Consider the following 23,965-nt stretch of genomic DNA (forward strand, 5'->3'; position numbering starts at 1 on the left):
AACATGAAAGTCATGGTTGGACCCTACGGTTTATGGCTAATGGACAATAGATATGACTGGCAATCCTATACAAACGATGAAGTAAACTTTCGTTATGAAATCGCAAATTCCGAACGAGACCTCATCGAGCAGAACAAATCAGCTGATTGAAAATTTCACAATGTTTGTTGTCTCAATCATCTCAATGTCTCAAATGTATAAAAATAGAAATCACCACCTGTGTTGGCACTCACTGAGATGATGCCTTTGAGAAATGAGTCATTAGGAAGTGACAGTGAGCCGCCATTCCAAGAAAACAACAAAGTGAGTGTTGGAAATGAATAAGATGGTCTGAGTTAAATCAAAAGTTCTGGTTTGAGTCTCTGCTCTCAAGGTCTTGATTACCTGGCAGGTGAGCCAGGCTCCGGTTCTTCGAGCGGTTGCAGGGCCTGTGCGCGCTGCTGTAATCAGCATCAGAAACTCGACCCTGGCCCAGGATCTACAGGGGTTGGGGTGAAAGTAAACATAAAAGAGAAGAGGAAGAGAAGAGGGTAAGAAACAATAACTCTCCATGCCAAATAAATAAATTGCCACATTTAGCGTCTTTCTGAAGTTTCAGACAATATGCTTCAAAATGTTTGTCCAAGAAGAGGTTTTAATGCTCAAAACTAACCACCAATGAAACATTTCTTGAAATCAAATCCAAGAAATGGTACCTCTGGCATCAAAGGGGTTAAAGGTCAAAACAAGCCATCTGTGGTGGTTTACTATAAAAAGGTGGGATGGTTGTTAAGAATCACAGTGGAGAGAGAAAGGAGATGTTCAGTGAAACGACACATCGAGTGAAGACGAAAAAACAACAACAAGTTCCTGTGACATTGATAAAAATGTAGGAGGTGATTAAATGTAACCAATCCACGACAAGTTTCAAACCGAGAACCGAGGCAGAAATACAGGGATTGGAATAATGGCAAAAGCCATAGGCAATCCCACACCAAGAGTGATTGGATTAAACAGGTGGAGTTGTTTCGCCTTGCGAGGATTATCCGCAAGGAGGTTCATCTTCCGTGGATACTTTACATTTCAATAAAAGCAATTTCGCTACAATATCTGTACTTTGTCAGTGAAAGTGGCAAAAGCATTGGTGGCCAGGACGCGCTCGATCCCGCAAGGTCTCCAAAGCTATGCAGATTGCATCCCGGTTCGTGCTTCTTGGATGGGAGACCTCCATGGAAAGGCCATTGGCGGATGAGGGATGGCGGAATAGCTTAGCTTGGTGGTCGGTATTGTAATTGTCTCTGAGCCGTCTGGGGATGTTTGTTCTTCACGGTTCTGAGCTGGCTTTGTTCTTCCCAGAGCCAAAGTCGACGGGAAACGGCCATCCTGGTGTAGTGCGGACAAGGCTGCTGTATTTCTGAGCAAATCCAGTACGTAAAGCCTGCTGTCTTGCCTGTGTGTACAAGATGAGTACATTGATAAAAAAAAAAATGATGGATTCCGTGGATTTACAGACATCTATCTATAATTCCACTAATCTCTGTGTGTTTGTTTGTCTGTGACCGCTGTTTCTCGACAACCACGGGTCCGATATACTTTAAACTTGCCAGGTATATTGCTGGGGACCTGAGGATGTGCCTTTTCAAGGTTTCATATTAATCGGACAAGTAGTTACCGAGCTATGTCCAAAAAACGATTCAACCAATCAGAGAGCAGCGAGCTATCACGTGTGCCGAACGTGGCGAACAGACTCTGCCTCAGACGGCACATTTGAGAGCGTATTCATTTATTTCACGTTGGCAAACTATGTTGCCGCTATGTTGGCGTTAAACTATGTTTTAAAACTAATTAAAACTAATTTGCGATTCTTTCGCTTTCCTGCGCGTTTGTGCACGCTATGGCGATTTCTTTACCAAACTCCGCAAGCCGTTCGCTTTGGACCAAACCATTTCATGTAAATAGAGGGGGGGGGGGATTGTCACCGTACTCGCAAGCCGTTCGCTTTGGACCCAAACTATTTCATGTAAATAGAGGGGGGGGATTGTCACCGTACTCGCAAGCCGTTCGCTTTGGACCAAACCATTTCATGTAAATAGAGGGGGGGGGATATAATTTTAGATATATATATAGTACGGGCATGCCCTAGTAAAAACAAGACCAATAGCCTACCAATGGCGAAGCCCGTGTAGATGGGATGGGAAATCGTGTAGATGTGTAGATGGGAAATACAGTTTGTTTGAAATAAATCACAAATATCAGAAGAAAGTTTTTAAAATTTAGAACTATTCTCACTCAGAGTTAAACATCACCGCAATATTATGCGGTTGCTTCAACGTTTTCGGTGAATTAAATGTCATTCCCATCTACACGGGCATGTATTCCTATTAACGTTAATGTAAAGTACATAAATTGTGTGGATTACATCATTTGTGGATGTGATCAATTGCCAGTAACCATTTTATATAACTGAATGTGCAGGTGCAGCATCTAACTCATGGACAGTATGACTGGGATTACGTAATCCCATCTTTACTGTCCGTAATCCCATCTATGACTGGGATTACGGACAGTAAAATTACAGTTCAGTACTTTGTGTAACCCCCACGAGCATTCAGGAGAGCACGTACACGTCGAGGCATGCTGTTCACGAGATTTGCCAAGGTTTGGACAGGAATCGCTTGCCATGCAGTGACAATAGTCTGCTGCAATTCACGCACAGAGGTCGGCTGCTGGTCTAAGTTGTCGATTTGACACGTTAATTCTGCCCACAAGTTCTCCATCGGATTCATATCCGGGGACATGGCAGGCCACTCCATATGCTCTACACCATGGTCAGCAAGAAAGTGTTGGATCATGCGAGCACGATGAGGCCGTGCATTGTTATCTTGGAAGACAAAGTTTCCTCGAAAGGCTGCACGAGCAAATGGAAGCAATGTTTCTTCCAGAATGACCCTGTAATTGAACTAGTTCAGGTTTCCATTCAGAACAACCAGGTCAGTTTTGCCCCCTGCATGAAAAGCAGCCCAAATGGTCACCCCACCACCTCCAGCTTGGACTCTTGGCACTATACAATCTTCGTTGTGGGCTTCATGCACTTGTCTGCGCACTCGGACGCGGCCATCTTGACGATAGACCAGAAATATAGACTTGTCACTGAAGGTCACGTGATTCCAGTGTCCTGGCTGCCATTGACGGTGCTCTCTGGCCCACTGCAATCGGCGCTGGCTGTGTTGTCTGGTCAGGCGTGGCTTTCTCAGGGGACGCCTGGCACGATAGCCTGCTTGAACCAGTCGTTGGTTGACTAGCCTTCTGGATACAGGCACATTTGTCAGTTGCTGCCACTCAGCCCTAAGCCGATTAGCTGACTTGGTACGGCCATTGCAGACCAGCCGGTGCAGCTGGCGATCATCTCTCCTTGTGGTTCTGCGTGGACGTCCTGGCCTCGGTATTGGAGTAGGGACACCCCTCTGAGCATTTCGTTTCAGGATCTTTGACACCTGACCTTGAGTGATGCCATACTGCCGAGCAATAGCACGCTGTTTCATGCCAGAATTTCGTAAAGCCACCACTCCATGACAAACAGCATTGTCATGTTGACGGACCATCTCCAGAGGAAGCGGCAATAACTTTTGTAGACGTGCAGCAGTTGTTTTCCACTAATACAGAACGCAACAACCCTTATATACCCGATTGTGAAGCCAATCGTCAAATGTACCTGTCTTTACATTTTGTCACGCCACCTGTGATATAATCCTGTTATTGACTTCTTGCTGCGAAAGACAATCAGTGACATGGTTCTTTCAACAAAGACATCACCGAAGGGTAAAAGAAACTCACCAGATTGATATACTGAGTTCAGAAAGTAAACCCAAGTCAAGAAAAAAAAAAATTCCATATTAAATGCCAAGTCTGTATATATATATTGTTGCGGATATGAGGATTGCATTTTTTTGATTGTGTGTATTGTATTGTGGTAAATTGTTGTGTAACATTGTTTGAATATGGCCCCTCCTGCCTCCAGAGTTGTGTAAAGGTAAAAAGGGCATCCCGGTAGTTAATTCCATGAAACACCACATTGCAGGACACTATAAGACCCTTGTTCAGTAGCTTATATCTTATTATGTGTTTTAGAGTAAGGCCTTGTCTTCCAGTAGCATGACACTCCATTGCACCAAGTAAAAGAGATAGATTCCCTTCATTCCCATTCCCAAAAAAAACCTCCATTTCCCCCTTTCGTCATTGCCAAACCTCGATTGCCAATTACATCCCCTCCAAAGCCGCCATTGACCACGAGGCAGGTTTGGGGAAGAAAGGCGGGTCCCCACCTCGTCAGAGAGGGGAGGAGTGAGTCAGCCCCACTCAACCAACCACGAACAAGGGGTTGGACTTGGAGAGGGTGTGGAAAGGAACAGCAAGGAGGTTTGCAAAGGTTGAGGGGTGGGGCCTATATAACCCACAGCGGGACGTTCCCTGGAAAGAGAAGTGAGAGGCAGGGAATATGAGCTGAGCTGCGTGGAGAGGTACACGACAAAGAAAGGGTCCAAGAGAGAGCTGGGTTGGGAGGTCCAAGAGAGAGAAAGAAGATACACCAGAGATACGGCAGATGAGTCCAGCCCCGTTTCAACCAGCCGCGTGAAGCCCTGACGGGGCAGCGAGTGACCCTGCCCGCGTGCGCTGTAAAGCCGAATACAAGGAGCTGCCGGCGTGCGCTGTAAAGCCGAATACAAGGAGCTGCCGGCTCCCCGCTTCCCGCCCGGAGTGGACCCGCTCGCTGTGCCCTGTGATCCCACCTGCTCATCCCTCCAAACGATTCCTACCCTTCCATCCATTTGCGTACGTGAGTTTGTTTTGTTCGTGCTGTCCTGGGTAGTAAACTAAGACTGTATAAGCTAGTAATTTTCACTGTGTCACCTGCGTTTTCATGTCCGCTGTAAATACCCATGACTGCTCTTTTTGCTTATGTGTGTGTAAATAATAATAAACCCCGTTACTCTTCTGTACGTCTTCTTCTTCTTCCTCTTTGCATTCGTCGTCTTAGTCTTTTCCACATTGAATATCTGTGGCGCGATACGGCCAACGTTTGGGTGAATCGGGTTTAGTCGGGGAACAACTGTTAGGTCGCGGTGCCTTCGCTCGGCAAACAACATCCTTAACCGCGGACCGTAACAAAAAAAAAATATATATATATATATATATACATACATACATACATATACATACACCGGACGGACAGACAAACACTGGAAGACACTGCAATGTCTGGAAGACATTGCCCTACAGACTACGCCATGAAAATGATGGACATACATGATGCACCAAACAGCTGAGGTGCTGTAGTGTAAGTGTATCCACACACACGTACGCATACACACCTTTCATTCGAAAGCCATGATGAATGAAACCATCATTCTCTTGCACGAAATATTAACTGCTCCATGATATATATATATATATATATATATATATATATATATATATATATATATATATATATATATATATATATATATATATATATATATATATATATTCACAGACATACACAAATATATTATATATATATATGGGAGCGTACGCTGGATCAGCACGTCGCTGCGTCTTTGGACGACTCCTCGGCACCACCCAGACACACACCACTGTGTGTGCTACGGAATGAGGTGTTTTTACAGCGGCCGGAGTGCAAATCCTGCCACCAACCTCCTTGAGAGAGGACCCAGTACCCTGGTACTCATTTTGCCACCTCGGAAGTATGACAGACAGTCAACCCCACCTGGTATTAATTCAACAGCTGAACGGGATTCCTACTCAGGACCTTGGGATCCCAAGCCCACTGCCCTAACCATTAGGCCAACACCAGGTAACTGCTCCATTGAAATAAACAAATGGAACGGATTTAATTGAAAGCTTTTCGATATTTCAATGCAGGTCCAGGCCGTGCACCGGGCAGCACCGCACGCACCAGTGCACCACCTTTTGTACTGGGTCGTCTTAGGACTTAGATTGACCACGTCTCACCAGAAGGGGGAAGGAAGCACTCAAAATTAATGCCTTCGGCACTTTATAGTTTATGAGAAGCAAATCAAAAGAGGTAATATTTTTACACACGGTGTTCATTACGTTCTTTTCCCCTCCTCTCATTTCTGGTAATTACGATTTTCAAATGAAAATGATTCGTTACTTGCATTCTGACAAGGCATTTATTATCTCACCAGCACGCCCGGAGGAAGCAATCGCATCAACGGATGAAAATCCTGACAGGAAAAAGGAAAACCTCGAACTCGAAGCGATCGCCGAACACCATCGTGGAACGAATGTCGCTAATTGCCTAAGATGGCGACCTGAAGCACCTTGCCAATCGGTGAGGAACTCTAACCGAGCTTCGCCCTCCCGATGAACACCGCGTCCGCAGGCAATGGCCGCGCCGCTCCAACGACCGTCCGAACCTCCGTCCGCCCGCCTCTCCATGTAAGGACTCTCGACGAAAGGCCGCCGAGTTTACCGTCGCATCCGCCGAAACGAATGCGTCAATTCCAGGTCCCGAGTGCGTGTTCGGGAAAATGGAAACGTCCTTACGTCAAATGGTCGATATCAAAAAGAAAACCTTGAACCTTTCCTTGACACCCTTGTGTTTGAACGTTCCCAGGTGCACCACCGAAAGGCCTTGGCAAGACGACAGCCATTTATTTGGCCACACACTGCTCAGGAAAAGAAAGAACGATAAAAATGTGTTTGGGCCTCGCACATGCCGGCCATTCCTGAACGAAACGATGTCCTTGAAAACAAAAGTCATACGGTGGCGAATAGGCCGCAACTAGGCCTGGTGGCGAATAGGCCGTAACTAGGCCTGGTGGCGAATAGGCCGTAACTAGGCCTGGTGGCGAATAGGCCGCAACTAGGCCTGGTGGCGAATAGGCCGCAACTAGGCCTAGTGGCGAATAGGCCGTAACTAGGCCTGGTGGCGAATAGGCCGCAACTAGGCCTGGTGGCGAATAGGCCGTAACTAGGCCTGGTGGCGAATAGGCCGCAACTAGGCCTGGTGGCGAATAGGCCGCAACTAGGCCTGGTGGCGAATAGGCCGTAACTAGGCCTGGTGGCGAATAGGCCGCAACTAGGCCTGGTGGCGAATAGGCCGTAACTAGGCCTGGTGGCGAATAGGCCGTAACTAGGCCTGGTGGCGAATAGGCCGTAACTAGGCCTGGTGGCGAATAGGCCGTAACTAGGCCTGGTGGCGAATAGGCCGTAAATAGGCCTGGTGGCGAATAGGCCGCAACTAGGCCTGGTGGCGAATAGGCCGTAACTAGGCCTGGTGGCGAATAGGCCGTAACTAGGCCTGGTGGCGAATAGGCCGCAACTAGGCCTGGTGGCGAATAGGCCGTAACTAGGCCTGGTGGCGAATAGGCCGTAACTAGGCCTGGTGGCGAATAGGCCGAAACTAGGCCTGGTGGCGAATAGGCCGTAACTAGGCCTGGTGGCGAATAGGCCGCAACTAGGCCTGGTGGCGAATAGGCCGTAACTAGACCTGGTGGCGATTAGGCCGTAACTAGGCCTGGTGGCGAATAGGCCGCAACTAGGCCTGGTGGCGAATAGGCCGCAACTAGGCCTGGTGGCGAATAGGCCGCAACTAGGCCTGGTGGCGAATAGGCCGCAACTAGGCCTGGTGGCGAATAGGCCTCAACTAGGCCTGGTGGCGAATAGGCCGTAACTAGGCCTGGTGGCGAATAGGCCGTAACTATGCCTGGTGGCGAATAGGCCGTAACTAGGCCTGGTGGCGAATAGGCCGTAACTAGGCCTGGTGGCGAATAGGCCGTAACTAGGCCTGGTGGCGAATAGGCCGTAACTAGGCCTGGTGGCGAATAGGCCGTAACTATGCCTGGTGGCGAATAGGCCGTAACTAGGCCTGGTGGCGAATAGGCCGCAACTAGGCCTGGTGGCGAATAGGCCGCAACTAGGCCTGGTGGCGAATAGGCCGCAACTAGGCCTGGTGGCGAATAGGCCGTAACTAGGCCTGGTGGCGAATAGGCCGTAACTAGGCCTGGTGGCGAATAGGCCGTAACTAGGCCTGGTGGCGAATAGGCCGTAACTAGGCCTGGTGGCGAATAGGCCGCAACTAGGCCTGGTGGCGAATAGGCCGCAACTAGGCCTGGTGGCGAATAGGCCGTAACTAGGCCTGGTGGCGAATAGGCCGTAACTAGGCCTGGTGGCGAATAGGCCGTAACTAGGCCTGGTGGCGAATAGGCCGCAACTAGGCCTGGTGGCGAATAGGCCGCAACTAGGCCTGGTGGGGAATAGGCCGCAACTAGGCCTGGTGGCGAATAGGCCGTAACTAGGCCTGGTGGCGAATAGGCCGCAACTAGGCCTGGTGGCGAATAGGCCGCAACTAGGCCTGGTGGCGAATAGGCCGTAACTAGGCCTGGTGGCGAATAGGCCGTAACTAGGCCTGGTGGCGAATAGGCCGTAACTAGGCCTGGTGGCGAATAGGCCGTAACTAGGCCTGGTGGCGAATAGGCCGTAACTAGGCCTGGTGGCGAATAGGCCGACTAGGCCTGGTGGCGAATAGGCCGTAACTAGGCCTGGTGGCGAATAGGCCGTAACTAGGCCTGGTGGCGAATAGGCCGTAACTAGGCCTGGTGGTGAATAGGCCGTAACTAGGCCTGGTGGCGAATAGGCCGTAACTAGGCCTGGTGGCGAATAGGCCGTAACTAGGCCTGGTGGCGAATAGGCCGTAACTAGGCCTGGTGGCAAATAGGCCGCAACTAGGCCTGGTGGCGAACAGGCCGTAACTAGGCCTGGTGGCGAACAGGCCGTAACTAGGCCTGGTGGCGAATAGGCCTACTGTTAAACCTAGTGATGGCTCAGGTAGATGATGTAGATTGCTTTAATAATGCTACTTCATATTGGCAGAGCCTTTGGTTACAGATAAATCACATTCGTGATCTCGATGAGAGGCTGGGGTGATGAGGTACCGGATCGGAATAATAAACACTAAACGGGGTGGATTATAATCCACCCCGATTAGCAAAAGGGTACGGATGAGGAGTGATGAAACATGATTAGGAAAACGTGATTCGGAAAAACAACAAGAACTGGGTCCGGCCTTATTATCGAAGGAATCTGAGTAATTATCCATCCTGATTAACTAAATGGTATGGGCGAGAATCCATCCTTTTTAACTAAGGGATATCGGTGAGAGTCCATCCAGATTAAATCAAGGATGTGGAGGAGAAATCAGGACGATTAACCAAAGGATCTGGTGATAATCCATCCTGATTAACTAAATGGTATGGGTGAGAATCCATCCTTTTTAACTAAGGGATATGGGTGAGAATCCATCCTTTTTAACTAAGGGATATCGGTGAGAGTCCATCCAGATTAAATCAAGGATGTGGAGGAGAAATCAGGACGATTAACCAAAGGATCTGGTAAGAATCCAGCATGATTAACTAAATGATATGGGTGAGAATCCATCCTTTTTAACTAAGGGATATCGGTGAGAGTCCATCCAGATTAAATCAAGGATGTGGAGGAGAAATCAGGACGATTAACCAAAGGATCTGGTGATAATCCATCCTGATTAACTAAATGGTATGGGTAAGAATCCATCCAGATTAAATCAAGGATGTGGAGGAGAAATCAGGACGATTAATCAAAGGATCTGGTAAGAATCCAGCATGATTAACTAAATGGTATGGGTGAGAATCCATCCTTTTAAACTAAGGGATATGGGTAAAAATCCATCCTTTTTAATTAAGGGATATGGGTGAGAATCCATCCAGATTAAATCAAGGATGTGGAGGAGAAATCAGGACGATTAACCAAAGGATCTGGTGATAATCCATCCTGATTAACTAAATGGTATGGGTAAGAATCCATCCTTTTTAACTAAGGGATATGGGTGAGAATCCATCCTTTTTAACTAAGGGATATGGGTGAGAATCCATCCAGATTAAATCAAGGATGTGGAGGAGAAATCAGGACGATTAACCAAAGGATCTGGTGATAATCCATCCTGATTAACTAAATGGTATGGGTAAGAATCCATCCTTTTTAACTAAGGGATTTGGGTGAGAATCCATCCAGATTAAATCAAGGATGTGGAGGAGAAATCAGGACGATTAACCAAAGGATCTGGTGAGAATCCATCCTGATTAACTAAATGGTATGGGTGAGAATCCATCCTTTTTAACTAAGGGATATTGGCGAAAATCCATCCAGATTAAATCAAGGATGTGGAGGAGAAATCAGGACGATTAACCAAAGGATCTGGTAAGAATCCAGCATGATTAACTGAATGATATGGGTGAGAATCCATCCTTTTTAACTAAGGGATATTGGCGAAAATCCATCCAGATTAAATCAAGGATGTGGAGGAGAAATCAGGACGATTAACCAAAGGATCTGGTGATAATCCATCCTGATTAACTAAATGGTATGGGTGAGAATTCCATCCTTTTTAACTAAGGGATATGGGTAAGAATCCATCCTTTTTAACTAAGGGATATGGGTAAGAATCCATCCTGATTAACTAAATGGTATGGGTGAGAATCCATCCTTTTTAACTAAGGGATATGGGTGAGAATCCATCCAGATTAAATCAAGGATGTGGAGGAGAAATCAGGACGATTAACCAAAGGATCTGGTAAGAATCCAGCATGATTAACTGAATGATATGGGTGAGACTCCACCCTTTTAAACTAAGTGATATGGGTGAGAATCCATCCTTTTAACTAAGGGATATGGGTGAGAATCCATCCTTTTAAACTAAGGGATATGGGTGAGAATCCATCCTTTTAAACTAAGGGATATGGGTGAGAAGCCATCCTTTTAAACTAAGGGATATCGGTGAGAATCCATCCTTTTTAACTAAGGGATATGGGTGAGAATCCATCCTGATTAACTAAATGGTATGGGTAAGAATCCATCCTTTTTAACTAAGGGATATGGGTGAGAATCCATCCAGATTAAATCAAGGATGTGGAGGAGAAATCAGGACGATTAACCAAAGGATCTGGTGAGAATCCATCCTGATTAACTAAATGGTATGGGTGAGAATCCATCCTTTTTAACTAAGGGATATGGGTGAGAATCCATCCAGATTAAATCAAGGATGTGGAGGAGAAATCAGGACGATTAATCAAAGGATCTGGTAAGAATCCAGCATGATTAACTAAATGGTATGGGTGAGAATCCATCCTTTTAAACTAAGGGATATGGGTAAAAATCCATCCTTTTTAATTAAGGGATATGGGTGAGAATCCATCCAGATTAAATCAAGGATGTGGAGGAGAAATCAGGACGATTAACCAAAGGATCTGGTGATAATCCAGCATGATTAACTAAATGGTATGGGTGAGAATCCATCCTTTTAAACTAAGGGATATGGGTAAAAATCCATCCTTTTTAATTAAGGGATATGGGTGAGAATCCATCCTTTTTAACTAAGGGATATTGGCGAAAATCCATCCAGATTAAATCAAGGATGTGGAGGAGAAATCAGGACGATTAACCAAAGGATCTGGTGATAATCCATCCTGATTAACTAAATGGTATGGGTGAGAATCCATCCTTTTTAACTAAGGGATATGGGTAAGAATCCATCCTTTTTAACTAAGGGATATGGGTGGGAATCCATCCTGATTAACCAAAGGATCTGGTAAGAATCCAGCATGATTAACTGAATGATATGGGTGAGACTCCATCCCTTTTTAACTGATATATGGGTGAGAATCCATCCAGATTAAATCAAGGATGTGGAGGAGAAATCAGGACGATTAACCAAAGGATCTGGTAAGAATCCAGCATGATTAACTAAATGGTATCGGTGAGAATCCATCCAGATTAAATCAAGGATGTGGAGGAGAAATCAGGATGATTAACCAAAGGATCTGGTGAGAATCCATCCTGATTAACTAAATGATATGGGTGAGAATCCATCCTTTTTAACGAAGGGATATTGGCGAAAATCCATCCAGATTAAATCAAGGATGTGGAGGAGAAATCAGGACGATTAACCAAAGGATCTGGTAAGAATCCAGCTTGATTAACTAAATGATATCGGTGAGAATCCATCCAGATTAAATCAAGGATGTGGAGGAGAAATCAGGATGATTAACCAAAGGATCTGGTGAGAATCCATCCTGATTAACTAAATGATATGGGTGAGACTCCATCCTTTTTAACTAAGGGATATGGGTGAGAATCCATCCTTTTTAACGAAGGGATATTGGCGAAAATCCATCCAGATTAAATCAAGGATGTGGAGGAGAAATCAGGACGATTAACCAAAGGATCTGGTAAGAATCCAGCATGATTAACTAAATGATATCGGTGAGAATCCATCCAGATTAAATCAAGGATGTGGAGGAGAAATCAGGACGATTAACCAAAGGATCTGGTGAGAATCCAGCATGATTAACTGAATGATATGGGTGAGAATCCATCCTTTTTAACTAAGGGATATGGGTAAGAATCCATCCTGATTAAATCAAGGATGTGGAGGAGAAATCAGGATGATTAACCAAAGGATCTGGTGAGAATCCATCCTGATTAACTAAATGATATGGGTGAGAATCCATCCTTTTAAACTAAGGGATATGGGTGAGAATCCATCCAGATTAAATCAAGGATGTGGAGGAGAAATCAGGACGAGTAACCAAAGGATCTGGTAAGAATCCAGCATGATTAACTAAATGATATGGGTGAGAATCCATCCTTTTAAACTAAGGGATATGGGTGAGAATCCATCCAGATTAAATCAAGGATGTGGAGGAGAAATCAGGACGAGTAACCAAAGGATCTGGTAAGAATCCAGCATGATTAACTGAATGATATGGGTGAGAATCCATCCTTTTTAACTAAGGGATATGGGTGAGAATCCATCCTGATTAAATCAAGGATGTGGAGGAGAAATCAGGATGATTAACCAAAGGATCTGGTGAGAATCCATCCTGATTAACTAAATGATATGGGTGAGAATCCATCCTTTTAAACTAAGGGATATGGGTGAGAATCCATCCAGATTAAATCAAGGATGTGGAGGAGAAATCAGGACGAGTAACCAAAGGATCTGGTAAGAATCCAGCATGATTAACTAAATGATATGGGTGAGAATCCATCCTTTTAAACTAAGGGATATGGGTGAGAATCCATCCTTTTAAACTAAGGGATATTGGTGAGAATCCATCCTTTTAACTAAGGCATATGGGTGAAAATCCATCCTTTCTAACCAAGGTAGGCGGTTGAGAATTCCCCGTTTTTGCTAAGGGATATGGGTGAGAATTCAACCTTTCTAACCAAGGTATATGGGTGAGAATCCATCCTTTTTAACCAAGGTATATGGGTGAGAATCCATCCTTTTTAACGAAGGGATATGGATGAGAATTGGTTCTGCACGAGCCGGTATCGACCAGACAAAAAGTAATTTTCAGGTCGGTATGGATCCTTGAACTATTCTACAATAATTATTATAAGTGTCTGCAGCCGTACACCTTCTGTATATAATGTCTGATTTGAGGTCGATAGTAATGTGGAGAAAATGAAATCCGTTCCTAATTTTGAACGAGAATAATTTCCCGAAACAATATGGAAATTGAGGGGTTCAGCTGTGCTGCTTGGTTCTGAACACGAGAAGGTTCTGAACACGCCGCCTTTGGCGGTTCTCCAGGGCCAAAATGTGAATTCTCCTTTGATGGCTGCAGAATGTGTCGGTGCCATTGGGAGGGAGGACATTAGAGAACAGCATGCCAGTGACGGCTTCCTTGCGGTGTGGACACCGAGAGAGAAAGAGAGGGAGATAGAGATAGAGAGAGATAGAGAGAGAGACTTTTAGACTTTTTATCACAAAAATATAAAAATATAGGCCATGGGCTACCTAGACCCCTGGTGCACCCCCCCCCCCCCACCCAAGGTTTTTTTTAAGCCTTGGGGTGTCCTGAACACGAAATTGAATGTTAACAGTGAAAATATAGGGACGAACTTTCCTGCGTCAAACACCATGGTGACTATCCGTTAACACCTGTTAACCTTCACACAAAATTTTTCCAATTTTTGAAAAATTTGGTAATGTTGGAAAAATTTCCAAATTTGGGAATTCCGGGAATGTTAGGGAATTCTTTACCGGACGAAATTTAGGGAATTTAATCCACAGTACAAGATTTATGGAATTTAATCAGCAAAGCCGAGCCCCCAATACAACATATGGAATTTAAGGCCGCCAACGCGATTCATGGATTTCATGTTTTCTCCAACACTCTTTACGATTATTCGCCATACAGTTTTTGTTTTCAATTATATCTCCTGTTGTACATGTGAAAATATAGTTAAGTTCTACCCAGGCAATTCTGAAAGGACTTCGTCACAGGTTAGTTAAGTTTTTACTAATACATGTCGTGTGACATGGCTATGAAAATTCACAACAATTGTAGTTAAGTTTCAATTTCCAGTGTACCATTCAACCAAGTGAATATATACGTCTCCTGATTCTCTTACCTTGGTTTTACACATAAATACTAAATATTACACATATATTTGATTGTCTTCTGTTTCTAAATATGACTTTAAACGTGTCTTTTCAGGTCCAGTGTGAATGCACCAAATGACGCAGCCTGATCATGTCTGATCCTACTGACCCCTCCACGCCGATGGAGACTGGTCCACCTCCCCAGAAAAAAACACGACACGATAGTGGTTCTACAAGTAATGAAGAAACACAGACACAGAAACATACACCCGAATGCATTGTCCATGTTCCAGGATTAAAGTATGGACCACTTCAGCTTCTTTCGAGCACCAGTACCGCCGAGAACAAATTGTCGAAGTTGCAGGACATCAGACAAAGACGGCTTTCCCAACCAGTGGATTCTACACACAGGATGAAAGGATCATGTGATCTAATACCCAGTGCCCTGTCAGACCATCATGGTTATCACCGACAATGTTACCAACGCTTCACTATGAATCTGGATCGCCTGCAACCATCTGAACCATCTGACCCACTTGAAACAGGTACTGCCCCCAGAACAAGTCGGTCGTCCGAAGGTGATCGCGTCCTCTTCAACCCCGACTGTTTATTTTGTAAGTCTGAAGGGAGGAAGAAGATCAAATCAAGTGGATCGTGGACATCAGAAGGTTTGTCAATGTTTGAATTTGACGGAGGGAAAAATGTTGTCGCGTCAGCTGAGGAGCGAAGTGATGAGAGCTTGCTACGTCGGATCAGAGGGCATGACCTGTTCGCATGCGAGGCCAAATATCACAAGTCCTGTCGGGCCAAATATGTACAGAAGCCGCAAAAGTGGAGAAGCACTGACGATGAACAGCGGAAGAGGCACGCCGACATGGAGAAGGCACACGGAGAAGCATTCAAGGCTGTCTGTAGCATACTGGACACAGATGTCCTTGAAAAGAAACAAATTCTGAAACTAACGGATTTACGCAACATTTACATATCCCTGCAGGATTCGCAATACCCTAATCCAGAATACAGGAGCGAAAACCTGAAAATAAAGCTGCAGACGCATGATCAATATAAGGACAAACTATCATTCTGTAACATGGGCTGCTACAAATCATTCATAGTGTACAGCTCCACTATCGACACGGATACAGCTGTGAAGCATGCCTACGAGCTTGGATCCGCTGATCCAAGCTCGTAGCACTGACGATGAACAGCGGAAGAAGCAAGCCGACATGGAGAAGGCACACGGAGTTGTGTGAAGGTTAACAGGTGTTAACGGATAGTCACCATGGTGTTTGACGCAGGAAAGTTCGTCCCTATATTTTCACTGTTAACATTCAATTTCGTGTTCAGGACACCCCAAGGCTTAAAAAAAACCTTGGGTGGTAGGTTGGTGGGGGGGGGGGGGGGGGGGTGCACCAGGGGTCTAGGTAGCCCATGGCCTAATACATGCCAGTCGGTGAAGATACTATTCAATACAAGCACAATAATAAAAATCACAGAAAAGAAAAAAGATAATAACAGGAAAGGAAAGGAATTCAAAACAGTACAATGAACGAGAAAAGAAAAACAACAACAGAAAAACCGACCACACACCGATTCAATCCAAACAAACCTACAAATATATCATTAATTCATTCTCCTGCACCATGCAGATCCCATCAAAACACCAAATGTTCAAAAATTCATCAATACTTTTCTTTCTTTCAGAAACACAAAATTCAAGTTTGAGTCTTGCAGATATCAAGGCATTAAAAAAGAACAAGACATCACATTGCCCAATCGGCTTTCCTTTCAGTTTTTCCTTCCTCGATAAATAAATTGCCATTTTCGCCGTGGCCACTAAAAACAAAAACAACATATGTACATGTTCTTTCATATCATTGAAACCAAAAATAAATGATCACAGAGAAAAAGTGATATTCATTTTTCCAGCCATGTAATTCAGCCATTGAAATAAAGGCACAAGCCTTGCACAATCAACGTACACATGGAACACATCCTCTGTGCAAACACAGAATGGGCAACACGTAGATGTGGGCATGAAATGACTCACTAATTTATTAGACGGAATGATCCAGTGTATCATTCGCCACTGGAGATCACCTGTCCTTTTGCTTACCAGCTTACTGTATATTGATTCCCATGCAGGCTCAGATGGGAGTCTTTCTGGCATTAGCCCTTTCCACCTGGCCACTCCATTTAACGGTGAGTTCCCAAGCAGAACTGCAGTACATAAACGATACAGGTCTTTACTACTGCAGTTCTGAAAAATGTTTTGTCCCTCACTAATTGGGTGCAAGTCTCTGTGACTAGGCTGTATCAATAAACCAGGAAATTGCCAGTCACTGGATGTCACCAAAACTTCCTGGGTCCATCTTAGTCCAAGTTGGAAGCTTTTCTTTACTATTTCCTTTAAGACTCTTCCAATTATTATGTTTGACCATATTCCAGTCATATCAGCTATCTCTTGCACCGACTTCCACCCCCAACCAGAATCATGGCGGAGGTCCAACACTTTGATTATGCCTGCTGTAATAAAGTGTTGACAAAAGTCTCGGCTTCTTGGAATTGCAAGAAAAAGCGGGTTGTAAAAAAGGGGTTCTTCCACAAACATGTTTGTAGCATAGGTTTCTTGCTGGCGACTAGTCGAAAGGCTTTGCCAGGCGTTCAGAAGGCTCTGATAGAATGATCGTAGATGAGATGTGTCAACATGTTGGAGATGGATTAAGAAAAGTTCAAGGCAGTATCCGAGCCCGCTTTATTTTTGCAACATGTGACAGGCCGAAGTCGGCTTGGCAGTCGTTCCTTGTACAGCAACTGCTGTATGGTGCACAGCCGAAAAGCCATGATACGACATTTTATGTCGATCAGTCCCTGGCCACCTTCAGACAAGGGGCTACATATAACATTTGGTAGTAACCAATGGTGACCACTCCCAAAAAAATCCACCAGAAGCCTCTGCACTGCCTTTAGTAGTGCCTCCGGCGGCTGAAGGCAGATAAACCTATGCCACAGGGAAGAAGCCACCAAATTATTAACCAATAGAACCCTGCCTTTGCAGGAAAGGTGGGGCAGAGCTCGTTTCCACAGTCTCAATCTTTTTTTAACACGCTCAACAATCCCGTCCCAATTTTTGAAGACGTAATGTGGAGATCCCAGGAAAAACCCCAAGGTATTTGACTCCATCTTCCACCCATTTTAACTTTGTTGGTAGATGCACAGGTGGTACCAGCACTGTTCCAGGTGGATTGTTCTTGAGACAGGGAATCCATCGGGCTTTACTCTTGTCCCAGTTACACTTCAAAGAAGAAGCGAGGCAAAAAAGATTTAAACAATCAACAAGTGCAGGGATATCATTCTCATTCTTAACAACCACACATACATCATCTGCATAAGCCGATACAACTGAAGGACTGCCAGGGGATACAGTCGCTCCTGAAATATTTTTCCGAAATAAAATTAGGAGTGATTCCATTACCAAGGAAAATAATAACCCAGAAACCGGGCATCCTTGGTGGATGGCAACATCTACCATCAGTTGAGCCATCTCACCCCTCTTTGAACCTGTACCGGAGAACTGAGTTCGTTATTTATTTTAAATAAACTAAATATATTGTTGTACAACAAAGTCACGTAGGCCCTAAAGTTGGCACCAAAGCCACATGCTTCTAGCACACGATACAAAAAAACATGAACAACACTATCAAAAGCCCTTTCCAAATCAAGGAATATTATTCCAAAATCTTTTTCCAAACAATCACATTCCATTAAATCCCTGATCAAAAAAATATTATCATAAATAGATCTGTTTGGGATGCAGTAATTCTGATCATGGTGGACTAGATCACCGATTGCCGTCTTCAACCGACTGACCAACACTTTTGACAATATTTTGTAGTCCGTACATAGTAACGAGACCGGCCGCCAATTCTTCATCTGTCGTACATTTCCAGTCTTTAGAATCAGCGACACCACCGCTCTTCTAAAGCTTAGTAGTAGTTCTCCAAGCACCAATGATGATTCCAGGACCTTCAATAATTCAGGGCCCAAAAGTTCCAAAAAGCCACGAAAAATTCTGCCGGTAGGCCGTCAATCCCAGGCGCTTTCCCCGAGTCCATTTCAGCTAGGGCCTGCGTTAGCTCAGGCAACGTAATTGGTGAATCCAGGTCCAGGTGCTGAGGCTCAGTTAGGGATGAAAGGTGAGAAGTTAAAAATTCCATGGTTTGCTCACAAACATTTTGTTTTGCATAAACCTTTGAAAAAAACTCTCTAATGCACAACCTTACATCTCCAGGGTTGGCGACCATGTTTCCCCTGAAGTCTAGTACAGAAAAAAGGGTTTTGGGTGACTTATTTACAAAATCCATTTGGAAGAAAGATTTACTAGGGGTGTCTAATACCTTTAAATTGTTTATTCTTAATCTGATTAACAGGCCTGCTGCTTTCTCCTGAATCAGCTTTCTCAGTTGAGCCTTCTTTTCAACCAATAACCTGTGGTCTCTTCTGTTATTATCTTTAGCCAGTTTACACTCTAACCGTATAATATCAGCTTCTAAACAAGCCATTGTTATATTTTTTACATCCGTTTCATTTGAAACAAACTGCTGACAAAACACTCTAATCTGAGCTTTTGTGTTATCCCACCATAATGCTAAAGAAGAGAAAGAGGGCTTTCTTGAAAGTTGGATGACCCAAAAAGCACGGAAGGCGTCTTTAAACAAAGCATCTTCGAGAAGACTGGTATTGAATTTCCAGTATGCACTTTTGCGTAAGGGTTGAGGGAAAAAGAGGCCCATGGTAACTAAATGCTGATCAGAAAACAAAGATGGAAAATGATTTGGAGATATAACCGCAATTCCTGAACTGTGAGTTTATGTACCAACGGTCAAGTCTAGCGAAGGTCATTCTCCCATTGGCACATCGTCCCCAAGTATACTGAGATTTGTTGGGGGTAATGTAGCCTCCATGCATCTTGCACACCCACTGCCGAAAAATAATTTAACAAATCAGTATTGCCTTTGGGATGAGGTTCTGCTGTATTTCGGTCTATACTGGGTCCAAAGGTGCAATTAAAGTCACCCCCTATGCAAATACAATTATTGAGATCTATCAACTGCATGTGTCGAATCAAAGATGAAAAGAAAGCCCTTCGTTCCACACTCCCACTTGGTGCATAAACGTTGAATAGTGTAAACCGAAAATTATTAATGACCAGTTCCAATGAAATAAACCGGCCTTTAATCACCTCCTGGAAGAGGCATGACTCAGGTACTAGTCCTGATCTGAGTAAAAAAGCCACACCAGCAGAAGAAGAAGACAAGTTACTAAAAAAACACTGTCCCTTAAAGAGGCGACACCAGTCGTACTCCACATTTTGAATTATATGTGTTTCCTGGAGTAAGAGTACATCAATTTTCTTGCGCTCAAATAAACTTTTCACCTGAACCTGGCGGTTTTGGCTTGCACCTCCGCCGTTCATATTTAACGTTCCAAAGGTGATTTTTTTCATGGATTATCAACAGGCTTGAGCGGTTGTTGGGAAATCTCGCTCCCTGCTTTTGTAACAGCCTTTCTAAGCCGATGAAACAGCGACCTTGTTGAATGAAATTCATCCGGCTTCCTAATTATGTCCTTTGCAGCCTGGATGAATGAAATTAAATCAGGCAAATTATCTTTCACAATTAGTCTAGTAGGAAGACTAGGTCCCCCTGCACCCCCCGGAGATATACTTCTAATCAGTGTTTCTAGATTGGAAAAAATGTGTAGAAAATGACTAGCTATGGCCCCAAGCTGAAAAAATGTCCCACATACCATTTTTATGCAAATTACTGCTGCAAATTTTATGCAAAATTATGCAAATTTTATGCAAATTTTTGATGAGGAGTAGAGTTGAGGGGTCTTTGAGGGCTTCATCGAGGTGCTCTCGGTTGCAAGACTGGGTCATTCTGAGAAGCACAGCAGGGTCAGAGATCATGATGTTCTCCTCCTCAGTGAATCTCTCCATCAACAGCCTCTCCATTGCCTCACACACTGTTTTGAGGCAAAAGAGGGACTTTGCGTAGGCCTTTCCACTGAGAACACCTTTGAGAGATCCACTTGTTACTAGTTGTGCCTCAAAGAGAATCTCTGCATATCCAGAACCACGCATCTTGTGTCCAGTGAGCATCCCGATGTAGTTCATGGATGTGTGGAAGGGTCCAATCGTTACTACATGACTAGCAAATTCATTTGGCCAGCGCCAGATGATGGGAAGGGCTTTCATGCAGACACCCAGATCAAATGTATTCAGGACCCATCTCTGACCCACCTCAGCAGTTGCTGCCTCGGAACGCTTCAGTAGCTCACGAACAACTGCGTTGTCTGTGATCGGTTGGTGGATAGGCGTGCAGTAGTCGACTGTTGATTTGCTGGGTGGGGGAGAACCAGTTGCAGAGGTGAAACCCCCTAGCCCAGGCACAGGCTGCAGGCCATTGCCATGCCATGCAGGCACCAGGCACAGACCGATCACAGACAACGCAGTTGTTCGTGAGCTACTGAAGCGTTCCGAGGCAGCAACTGCTGAGGTGGGTCAGAGATGGGTCCTGAATACATTTGATCTGGGTGTCTGCATGAAAGCCCTTCCCATCATCTGGCGCTGGCCAAATGAATTTGCTAGTCATGTAGTAACGATTGGACCCTTCCACACATCCATGAACTACATCGGGATGCTCACTGGACACAAGATGCGTGGTTCTGGATATGCAGAGATTCTCTTTGAGGCACAACTAGTAACAAGTGGATCTCTCAAAGGTGTTCTCAGTGGAAAGGCCTACGCAAAGTCCCTCTTTTGCCTCAAAACAGTGTGTGAGGCAATGGAGAGGCTGTTGATGGAGAGATTCACTGAGGAGGAGAACATCATGATCTCTGACCCTGCTGTGCTTCTCAGAATGACCCAGTCTTGCAACCGAGAGCACCTCGATGAAGCCCTCAAAGACCCCTCAACTCTACTCCTCATCAAAAATTTGCATAAAATTTGCATAATTTTGCATAAAATTTGCAGCAGTAATTTGCATAAAAATGGTATGTGGGACATTTTTTCAGCTTGGGGCCATAGCTAGTCATTTTCTACACATTTTTTCCAATCTAGAAACACTGATTAGAAGTATATCTCCGGGGGATGCAGGGGGACCTAGTCTTCCTACTAGACTAAATCACATTTCGCTGTCGGTAGGTGTCATTTTGAAAATAAATAATAAGTTGAGGGGTTATGGATGACTGATACGATAAAGATTGAGACAACTCAGTCATCTCAACTTCATCATCTGATTCTGACAAATCAGAAACAGCTCCGTCCGGGTCACAAAGATCAGTCTGCGCCGTCCCCATTTTGATTCTAGCCAAGTCCGAAGATTTGTCTGGAATGTTCTATTGTGGAGTCACCTTCACTCTGGTATCCGGGACATTCAACAGGAGCTGAAATCTCGGCTTCACACTCCTGTGGGGAGATGTTCACTGGCTGAGTTGGCGAACCAGTGTCATGATTTAGTTCTTGCATTGATAAAGAGGAGCTCGGGGCTGAAACATTCCCATTCCGCTCGGTCTCAGTAGGTAGTGAAGGTGGCGGCTCACTAATGAGCTCACCATCGTCTTTAGTCTCGCCATCTACTTTGTCTCCCAAATTTTCGGTGCTGCCCGATAATGTTTGAGAATTAATTAATTCAGGTTCCTTTTGTCAATACAGCTTGTGGACACCTGAGAGAGACGTTTAGGGGGCGTCTTCACCCACACTGTCTTTATCCAACACTACCTTTTTCACCATAATGTTGGAGTTACAAGCACGAGGTGCTCTTCGTTTTTTGGTCATCACAATGGGATCTTCTTCCATCTCCTCACTACACGAAGCATCTGCCACAACAGGTGGGTTATCCGGGATTATTTCATTATTTCCCAAATCAGTGGTGTTGTCGTTTTCACTAACACGAACAGGTGTATTATCCCGACTCCTCGTGTGCGAGGGAGCGGCGGCAAGAACCGTTCGGATATTTCGGGTTACCTTGTTTTGTACGTTAGAGACCGGGGTGTTATCTCTTTTACAATCAGCGTCACTATGACCTGCTTCACCGCACCTTACACACGATACCTTCGGACAAAACCTTTTCACGTGGCCAAAAGCTCCGCAATGAAAACATGTTGATGAGGCCGATGACGCATACATCTGGTACTCATGGTTGTTCACCTTTACCTTGAACGTGATGTTTAGGCCACATTAAAAAAAGTATTATCTTATCACCCCATCCAGGCTGGAGAAGTGATGAGGGAGGGCGGTTTTTTTTGTTTGTTTTTTGCACACACAAAGGATCGAACAGTCATTGTGGTAACTGTGCATGCGCATAAAGTAAAAACAATCGATCCGATGACTTCTGGAGTGCAAAAGGAATCGTTCGTTGTTATTCGGAAGGAATCGTCCGCTTTTTGAGCAAAAAAGTCCGCTTTTCGAGCAAAATAAGAGCGAAAAGACGATCGAAAAAAAAAATCGGAATTCTACCAAAAGTGATGCGCGCGAGGGTGATAAGATAATACTTTTTTATGGGGCCCTAACCGCGTGTCGTTGCCTCGATCCGGAAGCACCATATACACCTGCTGTCTAAAGCTCATCACGTGTTTAACACGTTCATCGTGAGACCGGAGCGGAATCATTGTAATTTTCGACATCACTGTTCCGTATCGGGACAAAACGGACATCAGCTGATCGCAGGTTATAAATGGAGGTACGTTAGATATGACGACCCTCATCGACAGAGTGTCCATAGGCGATGCCAAGACAAAGAGACCTGTCTCTGGTTAATCCCGCACTAACAACATCGTGAACGAATTTTTCCTCAGACACAAATACAACAACTTTCTGATTAATTCTCGATGCTGCTCGTACATTCTCACAACCGATTATTTTCCCCACCGACAAAACAATGTCCTCGGTGGAAATTCCTTCGGGTGGAACACACACAAATGCATGCTTCTCGTTAAATTGTCGAACGCCTCTAACTGAGAGCGTGTATTCGCCATCCCAGTGAATTAACACCCCCCACTTGTCTGAACCGGACAAGAAGGTACCAAACCAAAATAAATAGAACTAAAATAAATAACAAACGCGCATTATAAGCACAAAACAGGCTTACAAAGCGTCGTCGAAGCCGGTAGGCCGCACCCAAAATGGGCCCGATCTCAATCCTCTCTCTCCCTCAAAGACAAAGGTGTAGAGAGGATGAAAACAAAATGCCAAAGCACACAGGATGGAAAAGGAGAGGGAGGGGAGGGCAGGAGAGGTGAAAATCACACAAAGCAGTTGCTCACAGCCGCCATGACGCCACACCCAAATCACAACAGCCAGCAGGAGGCGAGAGAAAGAGAAAGAGAAAGAGAGAGAGAGAGATATCGAGAGAGAGAGAGATATCGAGAGAGAGAGAGAGAGAGAGAGAGAGAGAGATAGAGAGAGAGAGAGAGAGATAGAGAGAGAGAGAGAGAGAGAGAGAGAGAGACAGAGAGAGAGAGAGAGAGAGA

General features: G+C 44.7%; 1 protein-coding gene across 1 annotated transcript in view; it reads right to left on the reverse strand.

Annotated features, from left to right (window-relative positions):
• LOC137426001 (receptor-type tyrosine-protein phosphatase gamma) overlaps positions 1 to 23,965 on the reverse strand; it is a 383,032-nt gene that overhangs the window by 67,154 nt on the left and 291,913 nt on the right. The window contains exon 11 of the mRNA XM_078776830.1: positions 385 to 478. Within this exon, the coding sequence (XP_078632956.1) occupies positions 385 to 478 (94 nt within the window). The remainder of the gene's footprint in view (positions 1 to 384; positions 479 to 23,965) is intronic.

Source organism: Myxine glutinosa, chromosome 4 (assembly GCF_964187855.1).
Source record: "Myxine glutinosa chromosome 4, kmMyxGlut1.1, whole genome shotgun sequence".
Lineage (NCBI taxonomy): Eukaryota > Metazoa > Chordata > Myxini > Myxiniformes > Myxinidae > Myxine > Myxine glutinosa.